We start from the raw sequence: 25851 nt of genomic DNA, 5'->3' as shown, positions 1-25851 counted from the left end.
CCCTTCCGTAAATGTAGCTGGCAGTGATTTGAGTGGCAATGTAATTCCCACGTACAGAGGTACAGAAATTACATTTTTCTTTTCAATAACTACACCTTTTGCCAGCCAAACCCAAGGCCATGGTGTGCCAAGTTTGTCCCTCGGGCCATAGTTTGGGGCAACCCCAAAATACAGCTTCAGTAAGACCAGTGTTCAGTTGTTTGAGAAACCAGCACCAGACGATTCGTTTTGATACCTTTATTGTTAACCAGCGGACGTTGTTCAAAATGTTACGACTTGATCGTACAAGACAAACGTGTTGCTTTGGGTGGGACAGAGGGAGAGCGAGAAGCCATTTGAAATGTAAAACTATTTAACGCTCTCAGCACCCCCCCTCCCCCGAACAAAAGAAAACCAACCAACCAAAAAAATAATTAAAATAAAATAAATAAAGATGCAAAATGAGAATATTTTCCCTGCTTAGAAAAAGAGCTTGCTCACTCAGTTAATGGATTAGGCTCCATTGTGCTGCTTCTATTGTAAGAGAAATGCATGAACAGAGAAGTACAAATAGCAAACATGACCACTGGTGTCAGCACTGAGGCCTAATGTAGAAATGTCCCCTTTTGGAGGCTTTAAGCTCTTATCTGTCCACCCAAAATGGACACCAACTCGTCCAATGTTTCCCTGTCATAGAGAGGGGTTTCCTGGGAAAGATGAGAGGGGGATTTTTTTTAAAAAGACTCCACTACCCACATTTTCTCATTTTTGCTTATTTGTATATTCCCGAGGATAGATCCCCCCACCCCCTAAAAAAAAAGTTGTCCCCAAAAACATAGCAGAAAACCCACCATTTGCTACTTGAGTTTAAAACCTCCACCGGGATCTTATGCATGTTTAGTGCAGCCAGGCAGCTTGATTTTTTCATTTTCTTCAAAAAGCATAAGCAACCAGTCGGAAGCACAGTATTTAACTTATGGCAAACTGAGGGACGCCTGCAGGGGTCCTGCAGGGTACACATAGCCAGGCCTGCTCACCCACGGCGCGCCCCAGAGAAGTGCTCCTGGAGCACTGTGCTGCCACGCCCAATTGCCACGGTTACCCACTGCCGCCGGTCTCCGCCAGCCGTCACCCGACGCAGCGCGGCCGCGTCATAAATCGCAAATCATAATTACGCTGTCTCAGTTATAAAACAAAATATAACAATAAAGAAAAACCAAGCATATGGTAGCACATCTGAGGAAAGGGACAGCATGCACTCTGAAGAAAAGAAAAGCCATGTCAGATTTAAGATGGAGGGCCAGTCCCAGAGAAACATGCTGGAGGGAGAGCGAGGCCGCGGGCTCCGCTGGGTGAACTGAATTCTGGGGCAGTCCCGGACCTCCTCCTCCTCCTTCCTCTCACCGTCAGACACGCCGTTCAGAAGAGCCGGTAAACGCAAGAGCAAACGCAAGCCCTGGGTTCTGAACCCGCCGTTGGACCAGCCCCTCCGGTCAGCCCCGTCTCTGTGCGGTGTGGCAGCGCGAGGACGAGCCTGCCCGTGTGCAGGAGTCCGACCCGGAGGACTGGAGGAGGACACAAGTCTGGAGGGAACAGGTTCCCGCAGTGGAGAACAGTGAGGAGTGCGGCGACGTTCTCCGGTGAAGGAGCACCGCTGGCTGAGATGCAAGGTGTCCCAACCGCAGGCTACTGATCCGAGAGGCTCCATTATGTGCTCTTCAACATAATCATCATCACCATCGCTGCGGCCGTATTGCCGACGGGCTCGTTGTACGAGGGGCGAATTACAGAGGACATGGAACGAATAATAGCTGTACGACTCCACGGCACACCGGTGAGGGCAGAGTGAGGCTTCACAAAGCCCATAAGTGGGCGGAGCCAAAGACAGACACGCACCTGTGCCAGCTGGTCGCTGGTTTCGCTGTGGAGAGCAGAGCATTTCGATTTTTCAGAGTCACTGGTTGGCCAACTCCATCCGACACTGGGTTTATGAAGCCCCCCTCATCACTGCAGCACTCCATTATGAATAATATCACTGTGCGAAGTACCACGGGTAAACCCACTTCATACTTAAAAAAACAAAACAAAACAACTCAGCCTTCCATGGCTTATCCTATTCTATGAGGGAGCACAGAAAACAAGTTATAAAATAATCTGCTTGCATTTGTATGTCAGATAACTGAAAATCAGGGATCGTTTCTGACGAAATTAGGTGACAAATATGAAAACTGGGGTAATTCCCCTTCCCTTTCCTCTGAGGCGGTCAACAGCCTCATGTTCACATCAAATCAACAGCGTTTCCCTGCCAAGACCGCAACATGCCGCAGCCCGACACATGCACCGAAACCAGAAAACACGACAGCCTTAAAAGCAGCTTAGTAAAGGTACGTAAAACCCCCCCAAAAAAAAGCAGCCAAAACAAAACAAGAGTATCACTGCCTCAAACCAGAGCCTTGGATCCACTCTCCTGAGAGGAACGCCTTCCCCACCGAAACCACGTTCTCGTAACACTGCAGTAACTATTCACCCTGCGTAACCAGGGGCACGCGGCGCTGCTATAGCGACATCACCACCACGACACACGCCCGCAAGGCGGCGACGCCCTGGGGACCGCCAGTCCATACGGTTCAAATGACCCACGGTCACTGCTCACGACATCGTCCAAACGCGGACGTCGCACTGTTTTTGAATACTGCCCTGCTATAAGGGGGATATTTATAAGGGAACATACCCATATCGTATTTTGAGAATTTATGAGAACCCTGCACCAGGACCCTGCAATTCTGACCGTTGGACTAGAACAACCGAGTGAGTCTATACATTCAACCCAGGTCACCTCAGGGAAGATGGCGGTTTTGCCATCAATTAAACTGTCCCTCTTCCCTGCACTTCTTTATTATTGTTTGTTTTTAAAAAATAGTCAAATTTTGAAAATAACCTGGTCTTTAAAACAACCACCAGTAACCAAGCTCATCGAGATGAGGCTACATATCCTTGAGTTACAGACAGAGCTACAGCCAAACCAAGGCAACGCAGACCAGCCCACAGCTGCTCCAATCAAATTGCAGCGATGTAAAGGAGGAGGGACATGTTTGGTTTGTACAGTGTTTGCTTGGCCAGTCACCATCTAGTAGAAATGAGGTAGTGAGCTGTCCTCTTCACAGGACTGATGTTTTCATATGCTCTCCAGCCAGAAAGGCCTGGGGTTGTCCAGGGGTGGCACAATGAAGCTCTGCCCATCATGCAGGCCCCGCCCCCCTGTGGACAAACAGAAGGTTCATTAGCCTGTCTGTCTATCTGTCCGTCTGTCCGTCTGAGGAAGACACCCCTGGGCTCGCAGACAAGCCCAGACATGTCCCCCCCCACACACCAGGACCTTTGTGAGCAGGCAGGCAAAGAAAACCATCTATGATGACTGGGCATGAAACACAGGGGGCAGGGTCGTAGTATTGAGGGGGAAGGGGTTGTGGTGTGAGTAAAAGGGGCTGAGTATGGGGGGTGGGGGGGTGGGGGGTTGCGCTATGGGGGGAAGGCAGGATGATTGTGTTAGGAGGAGGGGTTATGATATGGGCAAAATTAGGGGCAGTCTTAATTGACCATATTGAAATCTTAACAGTGAATCTCAGGAAAGGCCTGAATCGCCCTCTGGATTTAGTACAACTGCAAGCTGATTCACAGGAATGCCAAGTTGACTACTAATACCAATCCATGTGTGGCCTGCCCTTACCTACGTAGACCACCATTCTCTCTCTTGCTCTCTCGGACACACACACGCACGTACGCAGCACACACACTCATACACACACAGCCTGCCATCTCCTGAGGATCGCAGAGATGACTCTTATAGGTACCTTTGATGTTGCCAGGTCTCTGACTCCCCTTTGACTCCCAGATCATAACGGCAGAAACAACTTTGGGTCAGAGACTTCGCTTTGACTCCCAGAAGCTCAGGCTGAGATTTGCATCGTAGCTTATTTGTGAATGGACATGATGGTGGTGTGGTACGGAACACTGATGCTCATATTGCAGTGGTCACTAAGGTAACCAACTCCCGGTCTCATCGGAAAAAGTCTCTCTCTCCTGGGCCAAGAGTAACCGCTCACCGCCCAGTGAACCAGGGCCCAAACTCAGCCAGCACACACAATGTTCTGGCTTTCACAAACACGGTCGACAGTCGACGGAGAACCAAACTAAAACTCTACATGAACCAGGACGCAGCAACTCAACCTCATAGTTAACAATTAAGGACACAAACTAAAAGGAGATTAAAATAAAGAGACAAAAAAAAAGAACTTTTAAAAAGTAAAGACTTTTTTTTTTTTTTTTTTAACTGAAGTAGTAAGATATTAAAGCTTTACATATAAGTTTACCAGCAACATCAAAAAGCTATGAATGGCCATTTTCAATAAAAGCAAATTTGTTCTCCAATTTCTGTCCATTTCTTTCCTTTTTTTAACTTGGACATCCAACATGCAAGCACTGAATTACCCTTTATGATAAGGAAGAGTTTATACTGATAATACGTATTGCTTGCTCCAGACTGGACAATTCCAGATGTAGTTGGGCAGAGCTATATGTGTTGAGAGATCTGATTGGCTGACCATTGGGCAGGCAGAGCTTTGGCAAGGCGTGGAGGGAATACAGTGTCAGCTGTGCCCCTCAAACCTCCGTAGGGGGGGGGGGGAAGGGGGGTGTCAGGGGTCGGGAGGGTGAGATGGGAGGGGTCAGCCGGAGATGAGAAGCGAGTTGCCGAGACAACCAGCCAGGCCGTCCCCTCACATGGACTCAAACTCGTCGATGCGCTGCTTGGTGTTGCCCTGGCGGATCTGACGAAGGGTCTTGTACTTGTCCCGCCCCGCCTTCACGTTTTCCGCGTGCAGCATGTCGTTCTGCGTCTTTTTGGTGTCGTCTCGAGCCTGGGCTAACTCTGAGCTCAACGTCTGAGAGAGACAGAGACAGAGAGACAGGGGGCAGGGACAGCAGGGAGAGAGAGAGAGAGAGAAGGAAAGGATGTGAACATGGGCCCGGGAAAAGCACAAAGCTCACAGTTGTGATCACAGATGCGCAACTGCAGAGTAAATAATGTAAATATTGTTGCAGTGAAGGGGACTGTGGGCTGCAGCAGTAAGAATCCCACAGTAAGAGTAGAGGTGAGAGTAGGGGTGAGAGCAGGGTGAGAGCAGGGTGAGAGTAGGGGTAAGAGTAGGGGTCAGAGTAGGGGTCAGAGTAGGGGTGAAAGTAGGGGTGAGAGCAGGGTGAGAGTAGGGGTAAGAGTAGGGGTAAGAGTAGGGGTCAGAGTAGGGGTCAGAGTAGGGGTCAGAGTAGGGGTGAGAGTAGGGGTGAGAGTAGGGGTGAGAGTAGGGGTGAGAGCAGGGGTGAGAGCAGGGTCAGAGTAGGGTCAGAGTAGGGGTGAAAGCGGGTGAGAGCAGGGTGAGAGCAGGGGTGAGAGCAGGGTGAGAGCAGGGTGAGAGCAGGGGTGAGAGTAGGGGTGAGAGCAGGGGTGAAAGCAGGGTGAGAGCAGAGTGAGAGCAGGGGTGAGAGTAGGGGTGAAAGCGGGTGAGAGTAGGGGTGAAAGCGGGTGAGAGTAGGGGTGAAAGCGGGTGAGAGTAGGGGTGAAAGCGGGTGAGAGCAGAGTGAGAGCAGGGGTGAGAGTAGGGGTGAAAGCGGGTGAGAGTAGGGTGAGAGCGGGTGAGAGTAGGGGTAAGAATAGGGGTGAGAGCGGGGGTGAGGGGTCTCACCAGCAGCTGCTTCTTGACGCGCTCGTTCTTCTGCGCCTCGGTGAGGCGGTCCTCCTCGCTGCGGTGGTCGGTCACGCCCTCGCTGGACAGCTCGGCGCTGGCCTCGGCGCTGTTCTCGTCCTGCTCGTCGTGCTCGTTCTCCGCGGGCGCAGGGGCGGGCGGGGCGCTCATCACCGTCTTCAGCTCCTCCTTGGTCTTCTCCAGGTCCTCCTGAGCTGACAGGGCCTGAGGACAGCGAGCGCACAGGCACACACATCACACGCATGCACACACCATTACATCTGCACACACTCTCTCCCGCGCACTAGGAGTCTATAACGTTGTTTAACCATTGAGACAAACATGCATATGTGTGTAGCCAGAAATGATGTATTCAGTGGTCCCACAAGCCCATGGAAAGCTGAGTCTTTAGGACATTTCTTTAGGACACACAGGACATTTCAACATTTTATACCAATCCACTTCCATTCTGATAACTATTTTTTCTATAACATGCCAACTCCCAATAACAACGTATTAAATATGCCATTCACAATTTTATTATGACTCTTCTAACTAGGATATATCGAATCGCGGTTATTTTAAGCGTAGTAAGAATAACCACGACCATGAGGTGTATAAACGATCTTTCATCTTTTTTTTTTTTAATTTAATCATACCGAATGTGGTAGTAAACGACCAAAAGTCAGAGGCCAAGTGAAATGCTTCCAGGAAAAAAAAACAAAAAAACTAAAACAAAACGTATCTATTGGGTGTTCATAAGACAGCCAATCAGAAGCAAGGTTGTGCAGCTTCTGTGATCAGGGGATTACTTTTTCCCCATCACACGGAAGCTGCAAAGTCTTGCTGTTGATTAAATGTCTTACCAGTATCCAACAGATACTAGTGATCTTTAAAAAGAAAGACCTCAGAATATCTGTGTTCAAGGGGGGGCAGGAGGTGTTACCTTTTGCTGCCAATCTGTGGCTTCCTCCTCCTTCTTCCGCTTGGCCTCCTCCAGCAGAGCGATTTTGGCGGTGAATTCTCCCAGCTCAGCCGCCTGAAGCAAAATACACAGTTCACACAGGGCCAACGGTCTCACACCTGCACACACACCCCTGCACACACACAACGCACAGCGCGCACACACACCACTCACCAGTGCTCACTGGTCTACATCTGGTCTGCAGCCTGCTGGCCAGTGCGCCTGGCACTCTCTGCACCTCCTTCTCCGCTCCAGCGCTGCCCCTTGGTTGCTTCTCTGATCAGCCGCGCCTGCGCGCTGCTCCTCAGCTCGCGGCCTTGGCCACCTCGTAGCACGCCTCACTACTGCTCCCCACTGCTCCAGCTCCCTCGCCTCCTCCTGCGCTTGCTTCCTCACCTGATCCAGCTCCACTCTGCTGCTCTGACCTCTCCACTCTGCTGCTCGACCACTGCTCCACCTGCTGCTCTGACCACGCTCACTGCTGCTGCCACGCTCCCACTGCTGATCTACCACTGCTCCATTGGCTCCCCACTGCTCCACTCTCTGCTCTGCCACTGCTCCACTCTGCTGCTCTGACCATGCTCACTCTGCTCCGACCTGCTCACTCTGCTCTCGACCACTGCTCCACTCTGCTGCTCGCCACTGCTCCACTCTGCTGCTCTGACCACTGCTCCACTCTGCTGCTCTGACCACTGCTCCACTTGCTGCCTGCCCACTGCTCCACTCTGCTGCTCTGACCACTGCTCCACTCTGCTGCTCTGACCACTGCTCCACTCTGCTGCTCTGACCACTGCTCCACTCTGCTGCTCTGCCCACTGCTCCACTCTGCTGCTCTGACCACTGCTCCACTCTACTCCTCCCCCACTGCTCCACTCTGCTGCTCCCCCACTGCTCCACTCTGCTGCTCTGCCCACTGCTCCACTCTGCTGCTCCGCCACTGCTCCACTCTGCTGCTCTGACCACTGCTCCACTCTGCTGCTCTGCCCACTGCTCCACTCTGCTGCTCTGCCCACTGCTCCACTCTGCTGCTCTGACCACTGCTCCCCACTGCTGCTCTGACCACTGCTCCCCACTGCTGTTCTGACCACTGCTCCCCACTGCTTTTCTTTACTCCCGTTTGGACCACTGCTCCACTCTGCTGCCCTGAGCGCTGCTACTTTGACCGCTGCTTCACACCGCTCCACACTGCTGTTCTGACAGATACTTCATACCACTTAAGCAGCCACTTGTCATAGAAACCTGCCATTATTGCTATGGAAACCTTCCTGGTCTCTGTACGACAGTGGGAAGGGGGTCTTGTTCCATACCTCTCTGCGCATTTAACGTCTGCTCCTCGATCTGTCTCAGACGCTCCATCAGCTCGTCTTTCTCCCGCTCTATTCTCTCCTTCTCTTTTTCCGCATGTTCTCGTTTCTTCTTCTCATTTTCTAGCTGTGCCCTGTGAAGGAAAGACAAAGACCGTGTAGTGGATAACCATGCTGGAACCATGTAGTGACATACCTATAATGGTTTCAAGGTGTAGCAGTGACATTTGACCAGCGCCATGGATTCCTTGATATACGGGTTGCAATTTAATGTTTTGCCCATGTTGTGGTGTTGTACTGTATCTATTTCGTAGGGTCATGGCGTGACCGAGTTCCGCTTCCTCGTAACCATGATGTGGTTTCCTGGGTGTAATTGAGGCAGTAGGCGTAACAGTGTTGTGACCGGGTTGCACTCTCTTTGATGTAAGGTGTTAAAACAGTGTTGTGGTCTCCCAGGTGTAACAGTGTTGCAACAGCATTCTGGTCCCCTAGGTGTAACAGTGTTGCAACAGCATTCTGGTCCCCGGCTAAGCATGCGGTAAAGGACAGTGTCTTGCTTGGCAGCCAGGGTGTTGCCACTCTCTCTTTGGATTGGGAAGGTGTTCAAAACAGGGGTTGTTTAGTTTTCCCAGGTGTAACAGTGTTGTACAGCATTCTGGTCCCCGTGTAAGTGTTGTACATCGGCAGTGTCTGTGCCAGCATTCTGGTCCCCTAGTAACAGTGTTGTCATATGCCGTGAGTGTTGTACCATCGGCCTGTCAGTGTATCATCGTGGTCCTGGTGTTACCATCAGTCACTTTGTGACAGTAGTGCTACAGTCCCCCTTGGTCTACGGTGTTATAACAGCGCTGTGGTCTCCCGGGTGCGCCGTACCTCTCCAGCTGTTTCTGGTGCTTCTCCTCGCGGGCCTGGGCCTTCATCTGCTGCACCTCGATGGTGTCGGGCTTCCTGCGGCGCATGTACAGCTCGTGGTTCCCCATGCACAGCGCCAGGATGCGCTTGTTGATGCGCAACCGCGGCGCGTAGAACACAAAGTCCTGCGGGGCAGCAGGGGGCGCTCTCTCAGTAATGAAGCATCAACCTCCACAAATCCTCCCTCTACAGAGACTCCATTAAGATACATATACACAGTACTCCACGAAACTGTGGATGTTGTACATGTTCTTCATTGTAGTTAAACTAAAGAACATCGCCTATATAACACGGAGCAAAAGCTCCTGTTTTCTAATATTATAATAATGAAATCAAATGGCCGGGGTCTTACCGGTGCTTTCTTGTCAATGGGTTTGATGACAAACTTCTTGTCGCTGAACGAGATGTTTCTGATTTCACTCCAGGGAAAGCCGATCTTTGGTGTCAGTCTGAACAACAAAAAAAAGGGAAAAAAAAAAAAGTAACCAACACAGGCCCACTAAACAAGATAAAGCGACATTCAGAAAGACAAGGGCAGGTTTTATGGAGCGTCCTCTCAGTACAGGTCTCCAGAGGGCCGTGGGCCAGCGTGTGTGTGCTGGCTCTCCGGCAGCGCTCACTTGTCCTCGTGCTCGTAGATGTTGAGCCCCAGCGCGTCCACGCCCAGCCACAGCTCCGTGCCCTTCTTGTTCTTGATCTCAAAGTAGTTGACTCCGTACATCTCCAGGTCCTGCGCGATCTTCAGGTACTCCATCATCGAGTCCTCCCTGCGCCCAAATGTTTCGACAACGTTTCATCAGCCGCGTCAATAAAACCGCTCAAGACAGCTCTGAGACACTTATGCACCAGGGATGCACTGGTCCACAGAGCACACAGAGGAGTACATGGGGTTCACGAAGAAGGCCCATCTGTTTGGGGTTTAATGCCACCTACTGTTCTTAATTAGTCAATGTGCATGACCATGAGCTACAGCCACCTAAAGTATCTTTTGGTGAAAAGGTTTTACTGTGGTACTGGAGTGTATAAATAATACATCAGTGTTGAGCTAAAATGCAGCTAAAATAATGTGCAGCAGTAACAGAAGAGTTTAAAGGTGACTGTGCTGATCTCACTCGCAGGTGTACTAGCAGGTGCAGAGACACAGACGCTCTCGCGTACACAGTACCTAAGCATGCCTTTGTGCTCCTCGTGCCAGGTCTGGATCCTCTCCTCCCACTGCTCCTTGGTGAGCTTGTGCTGCTCCAGAACCCTGCAGATCAACCACACGGTCATACAGACAGAACCCTGACAAATCCAAACACACGGTCATACACACAGAACCCTGACAAATTCAAACACACGGTCATACACACAGAACCCTGACAAATCCAAACACACGGTCATACACACAGAACCCTGATCAATCTAAACACACGGTCATACAGACAGAACCCTGCAGATCACCCACACGGTCATACACACAGAACCCTGATCAATCTAAACACACGGTCATACAGACAGAACCCTGACAAATCCAAACACATGGTCATACACAAAGAACCCTGATCAATCTAAACACACGGTCATACACACAGAACCCTGACAAATCCAAGCACATGGTCATACACACAGAACCCTGATCAATCTAAACACACACAGTGACACAGACGGAACTCAACGAATCCAACCACAAGGTTACACACATGGAACCCTAACGAACCCCAACAGTCACGCACGCTGATGTTTCCAGAACATCACCACACACGGTCATACACACAGAAGTATGCAGAATTCAACCACACACGGTCACACACGAAACTCAACAGAATCCACCCACACACATCATACAGAATATCACACAGTCACTCAAACAGACCCCCACAGAACACACAATGACACACACACACACACACACACACACACACAGTTCCAGATGCTTCCGTAATGAGGTTATTCACTGTTAGGCCATGAACGCTTCAGAGGGCCCCAGTCACCTTTTATCTGAGACTGGAGTGAATGACTGCTGGGACAGCCCGGCACTTTCCCAGCAACACACACAAACATGCGCACACGCACGCACACCCGCACGCGCTCAGTAGGAGCCCAACACACTGTTGTTAAAACGGTCTACCAAAGTACAGTAAACCAAGCTGCTGTCATGTGCACAGCTTGACACAGACCAAAATCAAGTGGCGTTCTACATAAATTGCTACGCTGCTGCTTCGGCTTCAACACCTCTTCCTGTCATCTGTCTGAGAGAGGACTGCTCACAATATAAATTCTAAAGTCTAAAGTCACTTTAGGAGAGCACATTCAAAAGGGCAGTCTGTCCTTGTTCTTTCCATCGAAATGGAAACTGAAGTCCAAAATCCAAACTGAAGTGATAAAATGGCTGGGCGTAGCACTGAACCCCCTGGGGAGAAACGGGAGGGATCCCGCGGCCCACCCTACCTCTGCGGTAGCAGGCGGTCGTTGGCCAGGTAGCCGGGCTTGTGGGCCTCCTGGTTGTAGTCGGCGTACTTGGCCTGCACGGAGTAGGAGGCCAGCAGCACCGCCGTTTCGGGAGGGCAGTAGTTCTCATCGTTCAGGATGGCCTCCTTCACCTGCACCGGTCATTCACAAAACACGGCTGAGCGGCTCAATCCAAAAGTTTTCAAAGAAATAAAATCAACAGAATTTTTTTAAAATGATGATTCCCGACCAGGTTCTGTACCAATACCGTATGCGGTTATTAATGCTTCAGGACTACATAGGCAGTAATCAGGAAAGCTTATTTTAAAGTCTGTGGCACAGAGGAGTTCTGCTCTATTTACCACTGCTGGGGTTTGGCTCAGCTCAGCTTGGCTCAGCTCTGGCATTCCAGGCTTACACTACTCCACCATAAGACTGGCAAAAGCAGTGTAGTTCAGTCCAATAAACCCACCCGCTTTCTGAGTCTTAACCAATATTTCCTAGCCAATTAAATCAGCTCAGTGGTGAAGGCGGTTGAGGGCGGCGAACAGAACCGGTGGTTCGAGCTAAAGCAGCTGCCGAGAAGTGGCCGAGGCGTGTCGAATAACTCACGCTTCTGAAAACCGTGCTCTGAGAATCGGACCCATGTCCAAGCGGCCGTGCTGCCGGGCTGCCCTACGGCTGCGACAGTGAGCGCCGTTCCCTGATGTAAGGCTGCGATTAAACGCGACCCAACTCCAGGGGGTTTAGGCAAAACGGCAGAGGCTCCCCCCATCCGGTTAATATGACCCAGCTGTTCCAACGTTGGCCCAATCTCTTTTTTTATACTGCAGGCCAAATTAGGATGGAAACTAAAGGGCCTAAAAGACTAACTCAAACACAAAGCACCCGCAGTGGCTCAGCATAAATCATCAAGCCGGGGCCTGGCTGTGGTCTACACTGACAAATAACACAGGACCAGCTGCCGCACAATCCTGCTGTAGCTTCTGGGGGTAAAATGCTAAATGTTACTCATATGCTAGGTGCCATATCAAATAAGGCACTCAAATGCTCTGTTACAATGTTGGTTGTAAACATAGGGCCAGTTTGACCCACTGGCCATAGGCTAGCCACAGTTAGCTCCAGATGCCAAAACATATTTGGAGGGAAATTAATCTGAACAATCAGAACTTTAACACAGGCTGCTGCCTCATCACACTCTTGAAGATATGCCACACTGCATATCATTACATTATATTAGAAGGAATGCACCTTAAACTGTTAATGTACAGTAATGTAATGTACTGCTGTTTGAGGATATAGAAGGGAAGTTGAACATGTGGCATTAAATTCAGCTACTGAACTTCATCCAGACTGTGGCTGTCTAAATAAAAAGCCTTATATAACCAAACAATGCTATTACTCGCTCAGCACTGCTTTCTGACAGATTAATGATAGTTTTGATTACGGTTCTGCAGAGTTACAATAAGTGCAACAATCTGAGTTACACAAGCAACTGACACAGACCTGGCTATGAACGCTCCCCCACCATTACACAATGTGCATTATACATGCACACGTGCGTGTCCATCGTACAGCATTTGACCTCAGCAAGATCACATTTCCAGGGGCGATGTCACAATGGCTCTGATCCAATCAGGTGGGGCTAAAGGATTCTCCCTTTACCTGCAGGAAGAAGAGGCGCTGGGTGATCTCCTGGATCAGCTCCTCGGAAACATCCTCCGGGAAGAACTTGGCCCGGAACTTGAACTGGAGCGGGTTCTCCTTCTTCACGTCCTGCTGGGTCACCTTGGGAACGACACGGCAGCGTTTACTGGCCAATCAGAAACCCTTCAGAGAGCACCAATGCTTCAGCATACTGAAAAAAAATCTGATTCTGGCTTTAAGAACAGGACCAAGCCGGTTCTGCGGTTTGGAAACGCAGCCTGAATCCACTGACAGCGTTTCAACGAACCGAATCCTGGCTTTCCTCACAAACCCTGTGAGGCTTATTCTTTCCAGTGCTCCCAGCCAAGGGAACGACGCTCACTCTAACTGCTTCTGCGGGAGCGATTCTGCATTCTGCAGCAGACGGTCACCTGATCGCTGACAAACTTTCGGAGAAGATGCTGCTTGCGCAACCCCGCTTTGCCACTGCGGGGTGTGAAATCGCAGAGCATCACACAGCCAAACTCAGAGGAGATGAGAGCCCGGCCTGTAGACCCTGACGTGCTCACACCTCCTCCTCACCTAGTTTGGCCTGAGTTTTTAGTCTGAACTAGGGTGAACCTCTCTATTTCAAATCGTGAGCTAAAGATTATATTATTAGCGAAGTTTCAGTAAAGTACACGGGAGATTGAGCTGTGAATGTGACATCTGCGGTAATGACAGCTTGTGAACACCAGGGGGCAGAGCTGACTCCCACTGCGAGTGAAGAGGTGGGGAACTAGCCTGGGCTCTCGGAAACTCTCAGACAACAAGGGGCCCCAGTCTCTGACTCACCCACAACTTTTCCTGGGCCCATTCGTCACTACTTCGTATACCCACATACGCGTACTGACACATACTCGCATGCTTGCACTAACACAATAGCGAATGCGTAGTCACATGCAAACACACACAACTTCCTCTGAAAGTAACATTTAAAACTACGGCATGAAAGCAAAGAAAATGAAATAAAACAGATAGGTGGTTAAGAGCTCTGAGACCAAGTACATGCAAGTTTAATTCAGTGCAACTTGAGTCAAAAGTAACACAGCACACAGTGGGTAAGCTGCAAAAGCATCCCAAATGTTGCATGGAGATAATAATGGAGAATTACCCCTCATGTCTCCAGTCCTGGGGCAGGACACTACTAACGGTATACTGCTTCAGTATTCAGTAATACTAGTTTTTGTTTTCACCTTAAACACAGCGACCACTTAGACTGAAGAAACCAGGTGAGGTGAGTTAACTGTGTAATAAACCGCTATAACTGATCAATTAAGTGCAGAGTAAAAACAAAAACCAGCAGACCCTGTGGCTCTCTAGGACCTGGGTTGGCCACCCCTGCTTTACTGAGTAATAATTCCTCATTGTCCTCATAATCATGACTCCCCTAGCACACTCTGGTTGTGGCTACACTGCACTGCAATCGTGTTATGCTGAATTTTCCACAGGAACTGCTTATTAAAGCAGCCTTTCCATAGATCACCCTGACAGCCCTGTGCCACTTGGGCCCCCCTCAAACATGCATAAATAGTTCAGCGCTGATGTTGGCCAATAGGAGGGAGGGGGGAGGAGGAGGAGAAGAGGGTGTTAGCTGCTGCAGCCAATGGGAGCCGAGGGGAATCCAGTGGACGCTTTTCTCTTCCTGTGGCATTCTGGTGAAGCCCGGCGGCGTGGCAGGACTGCGAGGTCACCGCATTCGGTTTGACCGCACACTACCCAACTGGGGCACAGGAGCTCGCATCGGCCTCCACACACACAGTCCGTTTATAAAGCTGGGTGTTTACCAAAGCAACTCAGGGAACGTGTACTGAACACGGTTACAACAGCAGCGCCCTAACCCGGGAATCAATCCTGCAAGGCACAGTTCCCACACCATTACACACGGCAGCCGTTCATACATTTGCATGGCAACTTGGCACAGAAAGCATAAAGCAGCCTCAATGCGGGCGACTCCCTCACTAAAAGGGATGAGCGCTAGCTTCATGTCGTGATAAGGCTGGACTGAACAGGGCTCCGGCAGGACCACGGACGTTTCTGCCGCGAGCCGGTGGCGCGAGGCGCGGTCTCCGCGGCGACGGGAGGCAGACGCACCTTCTTGTTGAGTTTCAGCCACGTGCTGTAGCCCTTGCTGTCCACGTACTGCAGGCCGAAGAACCACACCTCCCTCAGCCCCACCGTCTTCACCACCTGAAAGACACAGAGATACAGGCCTTTAAGAGCAGTAAACACACACACAATCGACTCCCACACAAGCGATGTACCAGATCATCCAACAGCCTCATTTAAATGCTAATGACAATATCTAATGGAGGTTTACAGCCTAGCAAAGTGGCTAATTTTACATGAGTGCAGTTCATTAACAGTAAATCGATGCTTTTGTGCTTACATTAAGCTAGGACGACTGGACCTCCACCACCGTATGTGGTTGTCTATTTTCACAGCACTGGAGAGGAAGGGGGGGGGGACCCCGGAGGAAAATGGTTTGTATAACAAGTTCATTTTTGAATGCTGACATTTTGAAATTGAATCCGCAGCCACGCTAATTTGAATTTTTACCGGTTTATCCGGGCTCCCGTGTCGACGCCTCCCCTCCGGTCCCACTGAGGCTGGCTGTGCAGCACTTGACTTTAATATATTCATTTTCTTCATTTTTGTCCCCTAACCTTCTGTTGTTCCAGTATGGGGACGTGTCATTGCAATGTCACTCTCCTCTTTAGCCTACGCTGCTGGTCACTGCACCAGAAGAGCACAGGCAGACGCAGCTAAACCCACCAAACAAAACTGTGCTACGCCCCTGCCAGTCATGCACCACACAGCAGGGCTGCTGGTTAACACTACGGTCAACACTCCCATGGTCAGGACCAGGAAATCAGACCGCACGTAAACTGGAACCCTCCCCACTTTGGAGGACTCCATTTCGGGCCACAGTGCCCATACACACACTGAGAGCCTACCTTAGCAGGTCTCTAAGAACACAGGGCCTATATACACACTGAAACCCCACCTCAGCAGATCTCTAAGACTGTAGAGCCTATGCATACACTGAAACCCACCTTAGCAGGACTCCATTTCAGACCACAGGGCCCATAACACACACTGAGAGCCCACCTTAGCAGGTCTCTAAGAACATAGGGCCCATATACACACTGAAACCCCACCTCAGCAGGACTCCATTTCAGACCACAGGGCCCATAACACACACTGAATCCCTTCCTCCTCGAGTCTTGGAATCAGTTTGAAATACAGAACAGAGCAATAGATTTGGGAGCTCTCTGTAAAATATGTGAATATTTCTCAGCATATGAAATATGTGAATATGTGTCTCAGTATTGATCAGGTCTACCCAAGGAATAGACAGCAAGCACTATCCCTCAGCATTCACAGACCGGGCGAGTGCAGTGCTTCGGTCGATACCACTGTAAAAATGTCAGAGGCGTCACTCACAACTTTTAAATAATGTTGGCGCAGTGGAGAGAGAGAGAGGAAACCAGATGATCGTAAAAATCATACTGCATCAAGCCATATTAACTCTACAGTCCGTCTACAATAATGTACCATAGAGACTAAACTGCACTCCCAGAGTCCCCCTATGGTAGTGTTAAAATCTAATTTCATCAGCTTTACAGAGTCAACTAAGTCTCTATACAGTAACATATCATACAGATCAAATTGCATCATCTTCACAGATGCAGTACCATAGTCATTCTCAGTATTTACCAGTTACCCTGATCACAGACCACATCTTCTCTGGCCCGATCATGCCTGTAATCCAGCTAAAGAAACTCAGATGTGGACTGCCAAACTCTGATCAAGCACAAACTGACACGCTCACTCTGGTTTCTGAACCACACAGGGTAAAATAAAATACAGGTAGGGAACAGCACAATGTCACAATCTTTCAGTTTTCTGGATTTCAGTATGAGCAGTTTCAGATCAGCCAACCCAACAGCCAGCTCTCCTCTGAAAGACTGCCAGACCGGTCTGCTCCATGCCATAAACCAAATCAGGAAATTTTTTTAGCATTGCTCACTAAACTTGTATTCACTTCAGGGGGGCGGGGGAGGAGAAACCTTGATTATGGGCTGCACGCTGAATCTCTCTCAAAAAGACAGAGCAACTAACTGAGTAGAGCAACTAAAAGGCCCTCTGAGCTGTTCGAGAAGCTGGTAAAGGGCATTCTGGGGGTAAAAGTAAAAGGATTTCTTTTGAGGAACATGCTGGGAACACCAGGAGGTGTTCCGCATGTGAAGCGAAGCGTGGTGCCGCGGAGAGGTGGACATGCTGTGTGCGCCGTGCATTTCCTTTCACCTGCACTTCCTGCATGTGCTCCCACCCGCGACCCAACCCCCGTCCTCTCCACATCCTGAACAGGGCTCCAACGACTCCGCACGTCATATTAATGTTTCATGTAGTAACATCAATATTGCAGCATGTGTACATGTCCTCCTGGGGTCCAAACAACGCGTGAGAAAAGGGACAGCAAGGGAGCGCAGGCCCCATGTAACCCAGCCCAATAACTACATTTCGCACCCCTCTTTACAATGGCAACCCTCAAAAGTGTCACAGTGGCCAACTCACTGCCATCAGTCCTCAGCACTTGTCCTCCTCCCATTGGCCGGGATGGGATGTGGATTTTGGGGCCCTCATCTGCTTCAGAGCGCTCTAAGATCTTATCTGGTTTCCATAAAAAAACATCTTCTCTTGAACTGATAAAACGCACTCTCACCCACACACACGCACACACACACACACACACACACACACACACTCTTGCTCTGAAAGCAGATGACCAGAGCAGCGTTCAGAAACGCGCTTTTGTAAAACCCTCATTCTTCAAGCTGTCTCAACGTGTCGCCCGTGAAAACACACACAAGGGTCGGTTGTCAAGGCAACCCCTCCACACAGGGATCTTGACGGAGATTCAGAGAACAGGACTTCAGTCTCCTTGCAGGGAGGCGGTGACACAACTCAAACAAAAACAAAAACGATAACAGAAACGTCTGAAGGCCTGTCGGGACGTCCAGCAGACCTTACGCCAACGCTTTACGGGAATGTGCCGTCAGTAATGTGAGCTCATCGGAGTCACACATCACTGCATGTACTGAGACTACTCTGAACACGTCCTGAATCGACCTCTGCTGCCTGATTCACTGCAAGAGCGTGGGCAAGGAATCAAGTGAACCTCACTTACCTGGAATAGCAGTTCCACCCCAACACCAGCCCTCAAAACCACATCATCCCAACCCCAACACCCCCTCTCAAAACCACACTATCCCTTCCCCAACACCAGCACTCAAATCCATATCACCACCCCAACACCCCCTCCCCACGAAACCACACTATCCCTACCCCAACACCAGCACTCAAAACCACATCATCCATACCCCAACACCAGCACTCAAACCCACACTATCCCTACCCCAACACCAGCACTCAAAACCACATCATCCATACCCCAACACCAGCACTCAAAACCACATCATCTCCACCCCAACACCAGCACTCAAAACCACATCATCCATACCCCAACACCAGCACTCAAAACCACATCACCCCAACACCCCCTCTCAAAATGGCATGATCTCTAATCAAACACCAGCTCTCATCATCTCCACCACAACACCTCTCTCAAAATTACATCTTCACTCCAACACCAGCACTCAAAAACCACATGATTTTCACTCCAACACCGTGCCTGGATTACCAACTGGGAATGCAGGGCATGCAAAAAAAAACCGGGGTCTGCATATTCAAAAAAAAAGGTGAATTTACCAATCCCTGAAATGGGGCCCCAAACACAATATCAAGCACAAGGCAACCCCAGCAACAAATTTCACTGACACGGGGCCTGGACACTATTGGAACTGAAGTAGACTCCCAGACACAATTTCAAGCGCAAGGAGGCACAGACCTGCACTGGTCAGACTTAGAGATCTGTTCCCACCCCTGCAACATACCATTCTGTACCTGTCCTGCAAACTGAATATAATATTTTACTACCCGCAAACTGTCCAACCCTTTGATTCAATCACCCGCATCCCAACCAGCAAGAATGCAGGTACTCTTCATTCAGACGTAAGAAATTTTAGACAAGGCTATTGGTAAGTGTTCCTGCCTCTCGCCCAATGCACGCTGAGATAGGCTCCAGCACCCTCCACGACCCTGCCCAGTATAAGTGGGTATAGATAATGGATAGATGGATGGATATTGGCAAGTGAAATGTTTGCACAAAGCAGTAATGTAGGCCCTACCCGAATCGCATTCTTATGAACATTATGTAAAAGAAAACAAATGGCTAATTTGCATAAACAATAAGCCAATGGTGTGTGTGTGTGTGTGTGATATACAAATCAAAATTCATTTCAAACATCTTCACAGTCAACTATTTAAGATTTATTAAATTTTATTTCTGAAAAGCCAAGACTGTCCCAGTACAGGTATTATCAATAACTGCTAATACCTAGCTAGCTTGCTTATCAGTACGTAAGGTTACAGTTACAGTTCTGTACTGATGCTTGCTGATCAATAACTACTGTTAGAGCTTCATAATTCATTCATTCATTCACACGGAAGCTTGCTTTTCAATAACTAACACCTCAATCTGTGTGACATATTTACTAAGATAAAAGATATTTACTGAAGTAATATTAAAATGATAACTGCAGCTATCTAGCAAACTTATCTACCTTTATTTACTTAAGATTACCAACCTAAAAGGAAGAAAAAGAAAAACTTTGCTGGTGCTAATCTGGTCACTGGGAGAGCGGTACCGGGGGCCCTGTGGTAGCTTAAAGCAGCCATGCCCAACACCAGTCCTCAGAATCACATCATCTCCACCCCAACACCAGCCCTCAGAATCACATCATCGCCACCCCAACACCAGTCCTCAAAATCACATCATCTCCACCTCAAAACATGACCTCTGCACCACCTCTCTCAACATAATCTCCACCACACCAGTCAACATAACATTTACAACACCTGATCAGAATACAGTGAAATAAACCCACATTGGCCTGGACAATGTTAGTTTGCTTACAGTTCAACCCCACTGTCTTGGTTAATGTTAATGTGTTTACAGTTTAACCACACTTACCTGGTCAGTTTTCGTCTGTTTACAGTTTAACAACACTGAACTAATCACTGTTAGTGCACGCTAAGTTTATTCACACTGACCTGGTCAAAGAGCTGTTTCCCAGTGGTGTTTGGCTGGATGGCAAACTCCAGCTCTGCATCCATGGTGGTGACCCGCACATTGATCTGCAAACCAAATGAAAAACATCATGAAAGAACCACACTATTCCTTAAATCCAAACGGATCTTGGTTAACACCGCAAACGTCATTACTCAATAAATCATGATATTACTACTTACAGACGAGCTGATCTGTTCCACAAACACTCTTATGGCATCTCTCTATAAATCATCACATCACCCTTTAAATCTGAACTGATTTGTGTTCAGAACACAAAACTAAATTAGTCTGATACTCCTTAAATCTGATCTAATCTGTGTGATTGTGGTCACATGAACCAGAAAAGGTCTTTGACTAACCCAGGATTAGGCTGAATCACTTAACACACAGGCGGATGCACACTCTCAGGCACGCACGCACACACCCTTTACATTATTTTATAGTATAAGATATCACCCCTTTCAGGAGTCAGCAAAGTGCTGCTCCTGCATCTTGGCCATCTCACTGCAGGAAAACTGAGACTCGGGCAGTGCCAGAGTGCCAACAACCTCTTCCCATCTCTCTTCTCTCTTTCACTCTCCATTTCTCTTCCCCCCCCACCCCCCCATCCGCAATGGCATGAACAGTTAGAATGGGCAGTTGGGTTTCTCATGCTTGACAGTTGAGTTTTTTTGAATAATAGTTTAACCTAGTCAGTCTAATTAGTACTTATAATTATACGGACTTATCACGATTTGTGCTGGCAATAATTAGTCATGGAGCTGTTCCATGACAAGATTTAGAGCACCATGGTAACATAAATCCCCTGAAATCGAGTACATTTTAATGCAATTACTGACACCAGTCGATACAAATTTCTGAAAAATAATCTGACCACCACAATGCAAGAGACACTCAAAAGTGGCATCCATAATACTGTATGCAGTATATATCGTCCACAGTTTGGGGTGGGGGGGTCGGTGGGGAAGCCCATTTCATCTTGCGCACCTCATCACTCCAGTGGTGTACACTACCCAATGTAGCAATGATGCTAAATAAAAAAGACTTAACACATGGCTACTTAACCCCTTCATGCACATGCCAAATCTGGCCAATCCATGCCCATTTAGGTAGCTTCTTATTTATAACTCCTGAAGTGAGCATTACAGAGACTTAGGAAATAGTTTAAATGAAGCAAGAAACTTGTATCATTTACAAAGCTAACTTAAGATTAATTCATATTCATAATTTAGGTAGAAATAAAGTGCCACAAATGCAATTACCTCCATATTTGGCATTGTTATCATGTATCGTCTACAAATAAAGCAAGAACGCAGAGTTCTTTGTTTCCACTCATGGTTTGGTTGCAGGAGCACTGAATGTTGAGTTGAGCATTTTCAGGACGCCGGCCTCCTGGCCACTAGGGGGATTGTGAAAAGGGGTTCCACGTAATGTTACTTAGTTTTAAATAAAGTAATATGACTTTGTGGAGTGTCCTACACATTAATTTATAATGTGTAAAGTGAACCATTTATAACATGTATAGCTGACCCAACCCTAAGAAAAAAAACATTGAATTTGTCACCCTCACCCATGTAAACAAGCTGAAGATAACTTACAGCTAGTCTATGTTTATTCATACAGGATCACATAGGATCCAGAAAAGCAGCCAGGGATACTGCCATTTGTTCATGAAATTTGATAGATAGAAAGAGTTGATGTTGACTTGTGCTAGCTTTTCTAAGTGATAATGCCATTAGCATGAATCATCAAACAGCAGAACCCTACCGCGCACACACACACACGTCTGACTGTGCAGCCCACGCTGGGGTCATGACCTTTCACACTGCCACAGAATCGTGTGACCACCCTCCCACTCCCACACACACGTCTGACTGTGCAGCCCACGCTGGGGTCATGACCTTTCACACTGCCACAGAATTGTGTGACCACCCCCCCACTCCCACTCACACAAACACAGCTGTATGTGATCCCCTCCCACTCCCTCTGCCTGACGCAGTATCACACATTCGCTCCCCACCTCTGTCTAAAGATGGAGGAGGAACTCACAAGCGGCAAATGTCATAACGGAAGTCAGCTGTGGTCCGACCGCAGTCCATCAGGGAACTTCATGGATGTGCATTGCAAATGAACGATGTCAAAACGAGTATTTACGTGAATATTCAAACACAACTGGGATTAAACAAAATAATCTTGAGAGCTAGTTTGCGAGCACACTAGTTTGTTGCCCAGTTGATCTGCTCCTCGTGAAAAATGTGACAACAAATTCAGAAAGCTATTCAATCTGGCAAGGTAACCGTCAGAACAAATGTCAAGCATGCTTAATAATGGAAAATGAAGCACAGTGCAGGCTATACTAGGGGCAATGCCATATAACAATGATTCACAAAACTACTGTGCACTGGGGTTTGTGGCTCTCTTCATTTCTCATTTTAGCAAGCATCTATTGGTCAGACTTTGGCTTTAAAAGGGAACTCCAAAGATCATCATTTAATATGTAAATCCACACCTTTAAATTCATCCAGTTCATTTACTCATTCATATAGACTTCAGCCCACAACAAAGAAAATGTCCCCAAAACAGTGATGTCGCCAGGTATAATGCCTCCCCTTTCATCCACTGCAGAGAAAGAATTCAGAAGATTTATGAAGACTGCAGTACAGATTAAATAAAAACAAGATTCTAAAATTTGTCACCAGTCTTCTCCAGTTCAAAGACACCTCAATCAATTTGGATGACAAGGATCGGTTCTATTCCAATGACATCATCACCTGAAATGTCTTTTGCAGACACAAATGAACATTTTACTAGAACACATTAAACAAATATCCTGAGTGCAAGATGAAACGAACCAAACAGGGGCTTCAGAGCAGAGTTCCCCCTTTAGAGGGTTAACCTGTTCCCTGCGCCCTCTCCTTTACATCACCCCTCAGGTGCGCCGTGACAACTCGGCACCAAATGCCACCTCGCCCAGCAGCCGGACAAAGAGCATTCTGCTTTATGTTCGCGGGACAGACAAAGGCGGGCGCTGTGTCTCGCTGCCAGTGTGCTAGCGCTCCGCGGCAGAATAGACGCTCGCTTGTTACCCCGGTCCGGCGCGCAAATCACCCCTGAATGACAGAGTGTTCCAGGAGAACAAGAGCGCTTCTTCTCAAAAGCGGCTTCTCTCAGCTCAGCCGGGGGGGGGAGGGGGGGGGCAGCAGAGACAGACGGGGGGATGGGGAGAGACAGACAGGGCCATACCTCTAATTACAATTAAGGTCCTATTATCATTACTACTCGTCCTCTACTGCTTCAGTGCTCACATACACACACACACCTCTCCTAAGTGCAGCCGGTCTGTTTCTTGGTTGGGTAAACTGTAATTACTGTGCTATAAATTATCCCTGGGGAATATTTGCCAGCAGTGCAAACTCAAATGGAGTTATGGAGCCCAGACTGCAGAACTGACCTAATATCCACTGCAGGGCATGAGTTAGGGGATATGGGAGAGAGGGAGAAGGAAAGAGAAAGAAATTAACCAAGAAGGGGGGAAGCAGAGAGGACGCAGATGAGCAGCCACCAGTACACAAATACATACACACAGTATAAATTATTTCTTTTTCTATTCTTGTTCCATGTTATTGATTTACTTGATTTTTCTGTTTTTTCATTAAAACATACACATTAATTTAACATCCAATGTGAGCCTGCCAGGTCATGTACTCGAGGCGGAAACTCTGGGGGTTTCCAAGGCCAGGCTTAATATAGCGTTAGATACCATCTAGCCTGTAGGTAACCCAAGCACTAGGTACAATGTAGTCAGGAAGATGGTGAGCATTGTGGGGCTGAACAGCCTGTTCTCATCATTATGTCATGTTATGTTATAATGTTATAACCCTTTGGATCTTGTGTGTTTGTGCCACAGTGAGAGAGGCACTCTGGGAGAAAGGAGTGCAAACACAGGCCGCACAGAGGTGCGAGCAGGTCTGGCGCTGCGTTAGCCTCCGTGCTGGTGATGTGGGGGAAGGTCAGGCCTGTGAACGCGCTAACAGGCAGACGGTCTCTCCCTGCCCTGCTGTTCAGTTTCCAGCCCTGAAGGCTCTGCCGAGTTACGCAACAGCGTTTCGATACTCAAGCGGCAGCTGCTCCGCCCTGCAGAAACGGCCTGTGACCACTTCCAGAGGAAGACGCGCATTGGGGCTACAGTACACGCACCGAAAATACACACTCGCACACAGACACGCAGAACAAAGACGCGCAGGTACACACACCCCTGTACCCTCGCTCGCTGCAGTTTGTCTCCTCGACCCAAAGTCAGGGTCTTTCCTGCACTGAAATGTCTCAGTGCAGGGAATTACGCTTTAAATATCCAGCGGATAACGGTGTGAATCTAAAAACTGGGATTTTGTCCAGATTTTGCTTACAATTGTAGCTACTTGATTTTAGAAGTAGAAACTACACACGTGGTTAGTTAAGCTAGTAGCTCTGCCCAACCTAGATATAGAACTCTACTACACACACACAAAATGTTGGCTAGTGGTTTTAAGTAGCCTAGTATTATTAAGTAGGCTCAAAAAATATTTTGTGTGTGTAAAATAATAGACACGGGGGAAAGATTGGCCAATGCAAATATGGATACCGATAGTCTGGCGGTTATGCTTCCATGTTTAAGAACATCAATTTAAAATCTTACCATTCTAATAAACACTATTTTCATTACACAACTTAAAAAAAGTAATTAAAAAAAAGTTAAACATTTATTTATGGTATTTCTTCACATTCACCCAACTTGGGCATTCTTCCAACTGAAAGTGCATTCCTGAAAATCATTGTTTCCCCTAGAACTTTTTTCAGGCCTGGTGGTACGCACTGAAAAATCCCTAATCAGACACAACATGCAGGATGGCAATATTGACAGGGTCGGATGGTGCAGCACGCATTCTGCCATTTATATTTCCTTTCAAATTTCTGTTTGCTCTGCATATTCAAGACTGATCACAAGAAAATGATCAAAAGGAAAGGATAACTTAATACACTGCGTTTCCATGTAACCTCTGCCACACAATTGCATACAGGGCATCTTTAACAATGTTACCAACTAGTGACACAGAATAAGGCTAAGAGTGATAGATTCGCTTGCAGTCACATCTGTCCAGAATGTAAACAAGTCAGGGATTCTTCCCTGAAAGAAGACATTTTAGGACAACATTCAACCGTACCAACACAAAAAGCGATAGCAGAAGGTTGACAGAGCAAACAAGAGACACACAGTGAAACTGCGGTTACATGAGAAAACATTAAATATCAGAAACTTACTTCCACGCCGCTCAGCAGGGATAAGTAAATTAGAGAGACTGACCACAGTTCAGGGGAACTGAGAGCAGCATAGAACACCATGAACTGAATAAGAACACGTTTATTGATAGAACACCGCAGTGACACTCAAGTTTCCCAGGCAACGACACAGAGGTCAGCTCATGTTTCAGAGAATTGCCCCACAGAGTCTCCCAAGCCAAATGATTATTGATTTCCAAATGAATAGATATTTGGCCTTATTTTCGGCATTTTAAAAAAGCATTTTGTCCATCAGACCACCAGGTCCGTACAATTATTGGGGAAACACTGAATCTGGAAAACAAAGTGAAATTATTTTGTATC

General features: G+C 48.1%; 1 protein-coding gene across 1 annotated transcript; it reads right to left on the bottom strand.

The window, feature by feature from the left end:
* Window positions 1-222: 222 nt before the first annotated feature.
* LOC135251941 (radixin-like) lies at window positions 223-25605 on the bottom strand. The gene is made up of 13 exons (XM_064329823.1): window positions 25510-25605; window positions 20193-20276; window positions 15108-15203; window positions 12993-13115; window positions 11328-11479; window positions 10063-10146; window positions 9518-9664; window positions 9250-9346; window positions 8859-9022; window positions 7989-8119; window positions 6664-6800; window positions 5718-5942; window positions 223-4919 (listed from the first exon to the last, which is right to left on the bottom strand). The coding sequence occupies exons 1-13, from the start codon at window positions 25588-25590 to the stop codon at window positions 4755-4757; spliced, it is 1686 nt and encodes a 561-aa protein (XP_064185893.1). The 5' UTR covers window positions 25591-25605; the 3' UTR covers window positions 223-4754.
* Window positions 25606-25851: the final 246 nt, after the last annotated feature.

The sequence above is a fragment of the Anguilla rostrata genome, chromosome 3 (genome assembly GCF_018555375.3).
Source record: "Anguilla rostrata isolate EN2019 chromosome 3, ASM1855537v3, whole genome shotgun sequence".
Classification (NCBI taxonomy): domain Eukaryota; kingdom Metazoa; phylum Chordata; class Actinopteri; order Anguilliformes; family Anguillidae; genus Anguilla; species Anguilla rostrata.
This window is presented reverse-complemented; position numbering and strand designations above follow the sequence as displayed.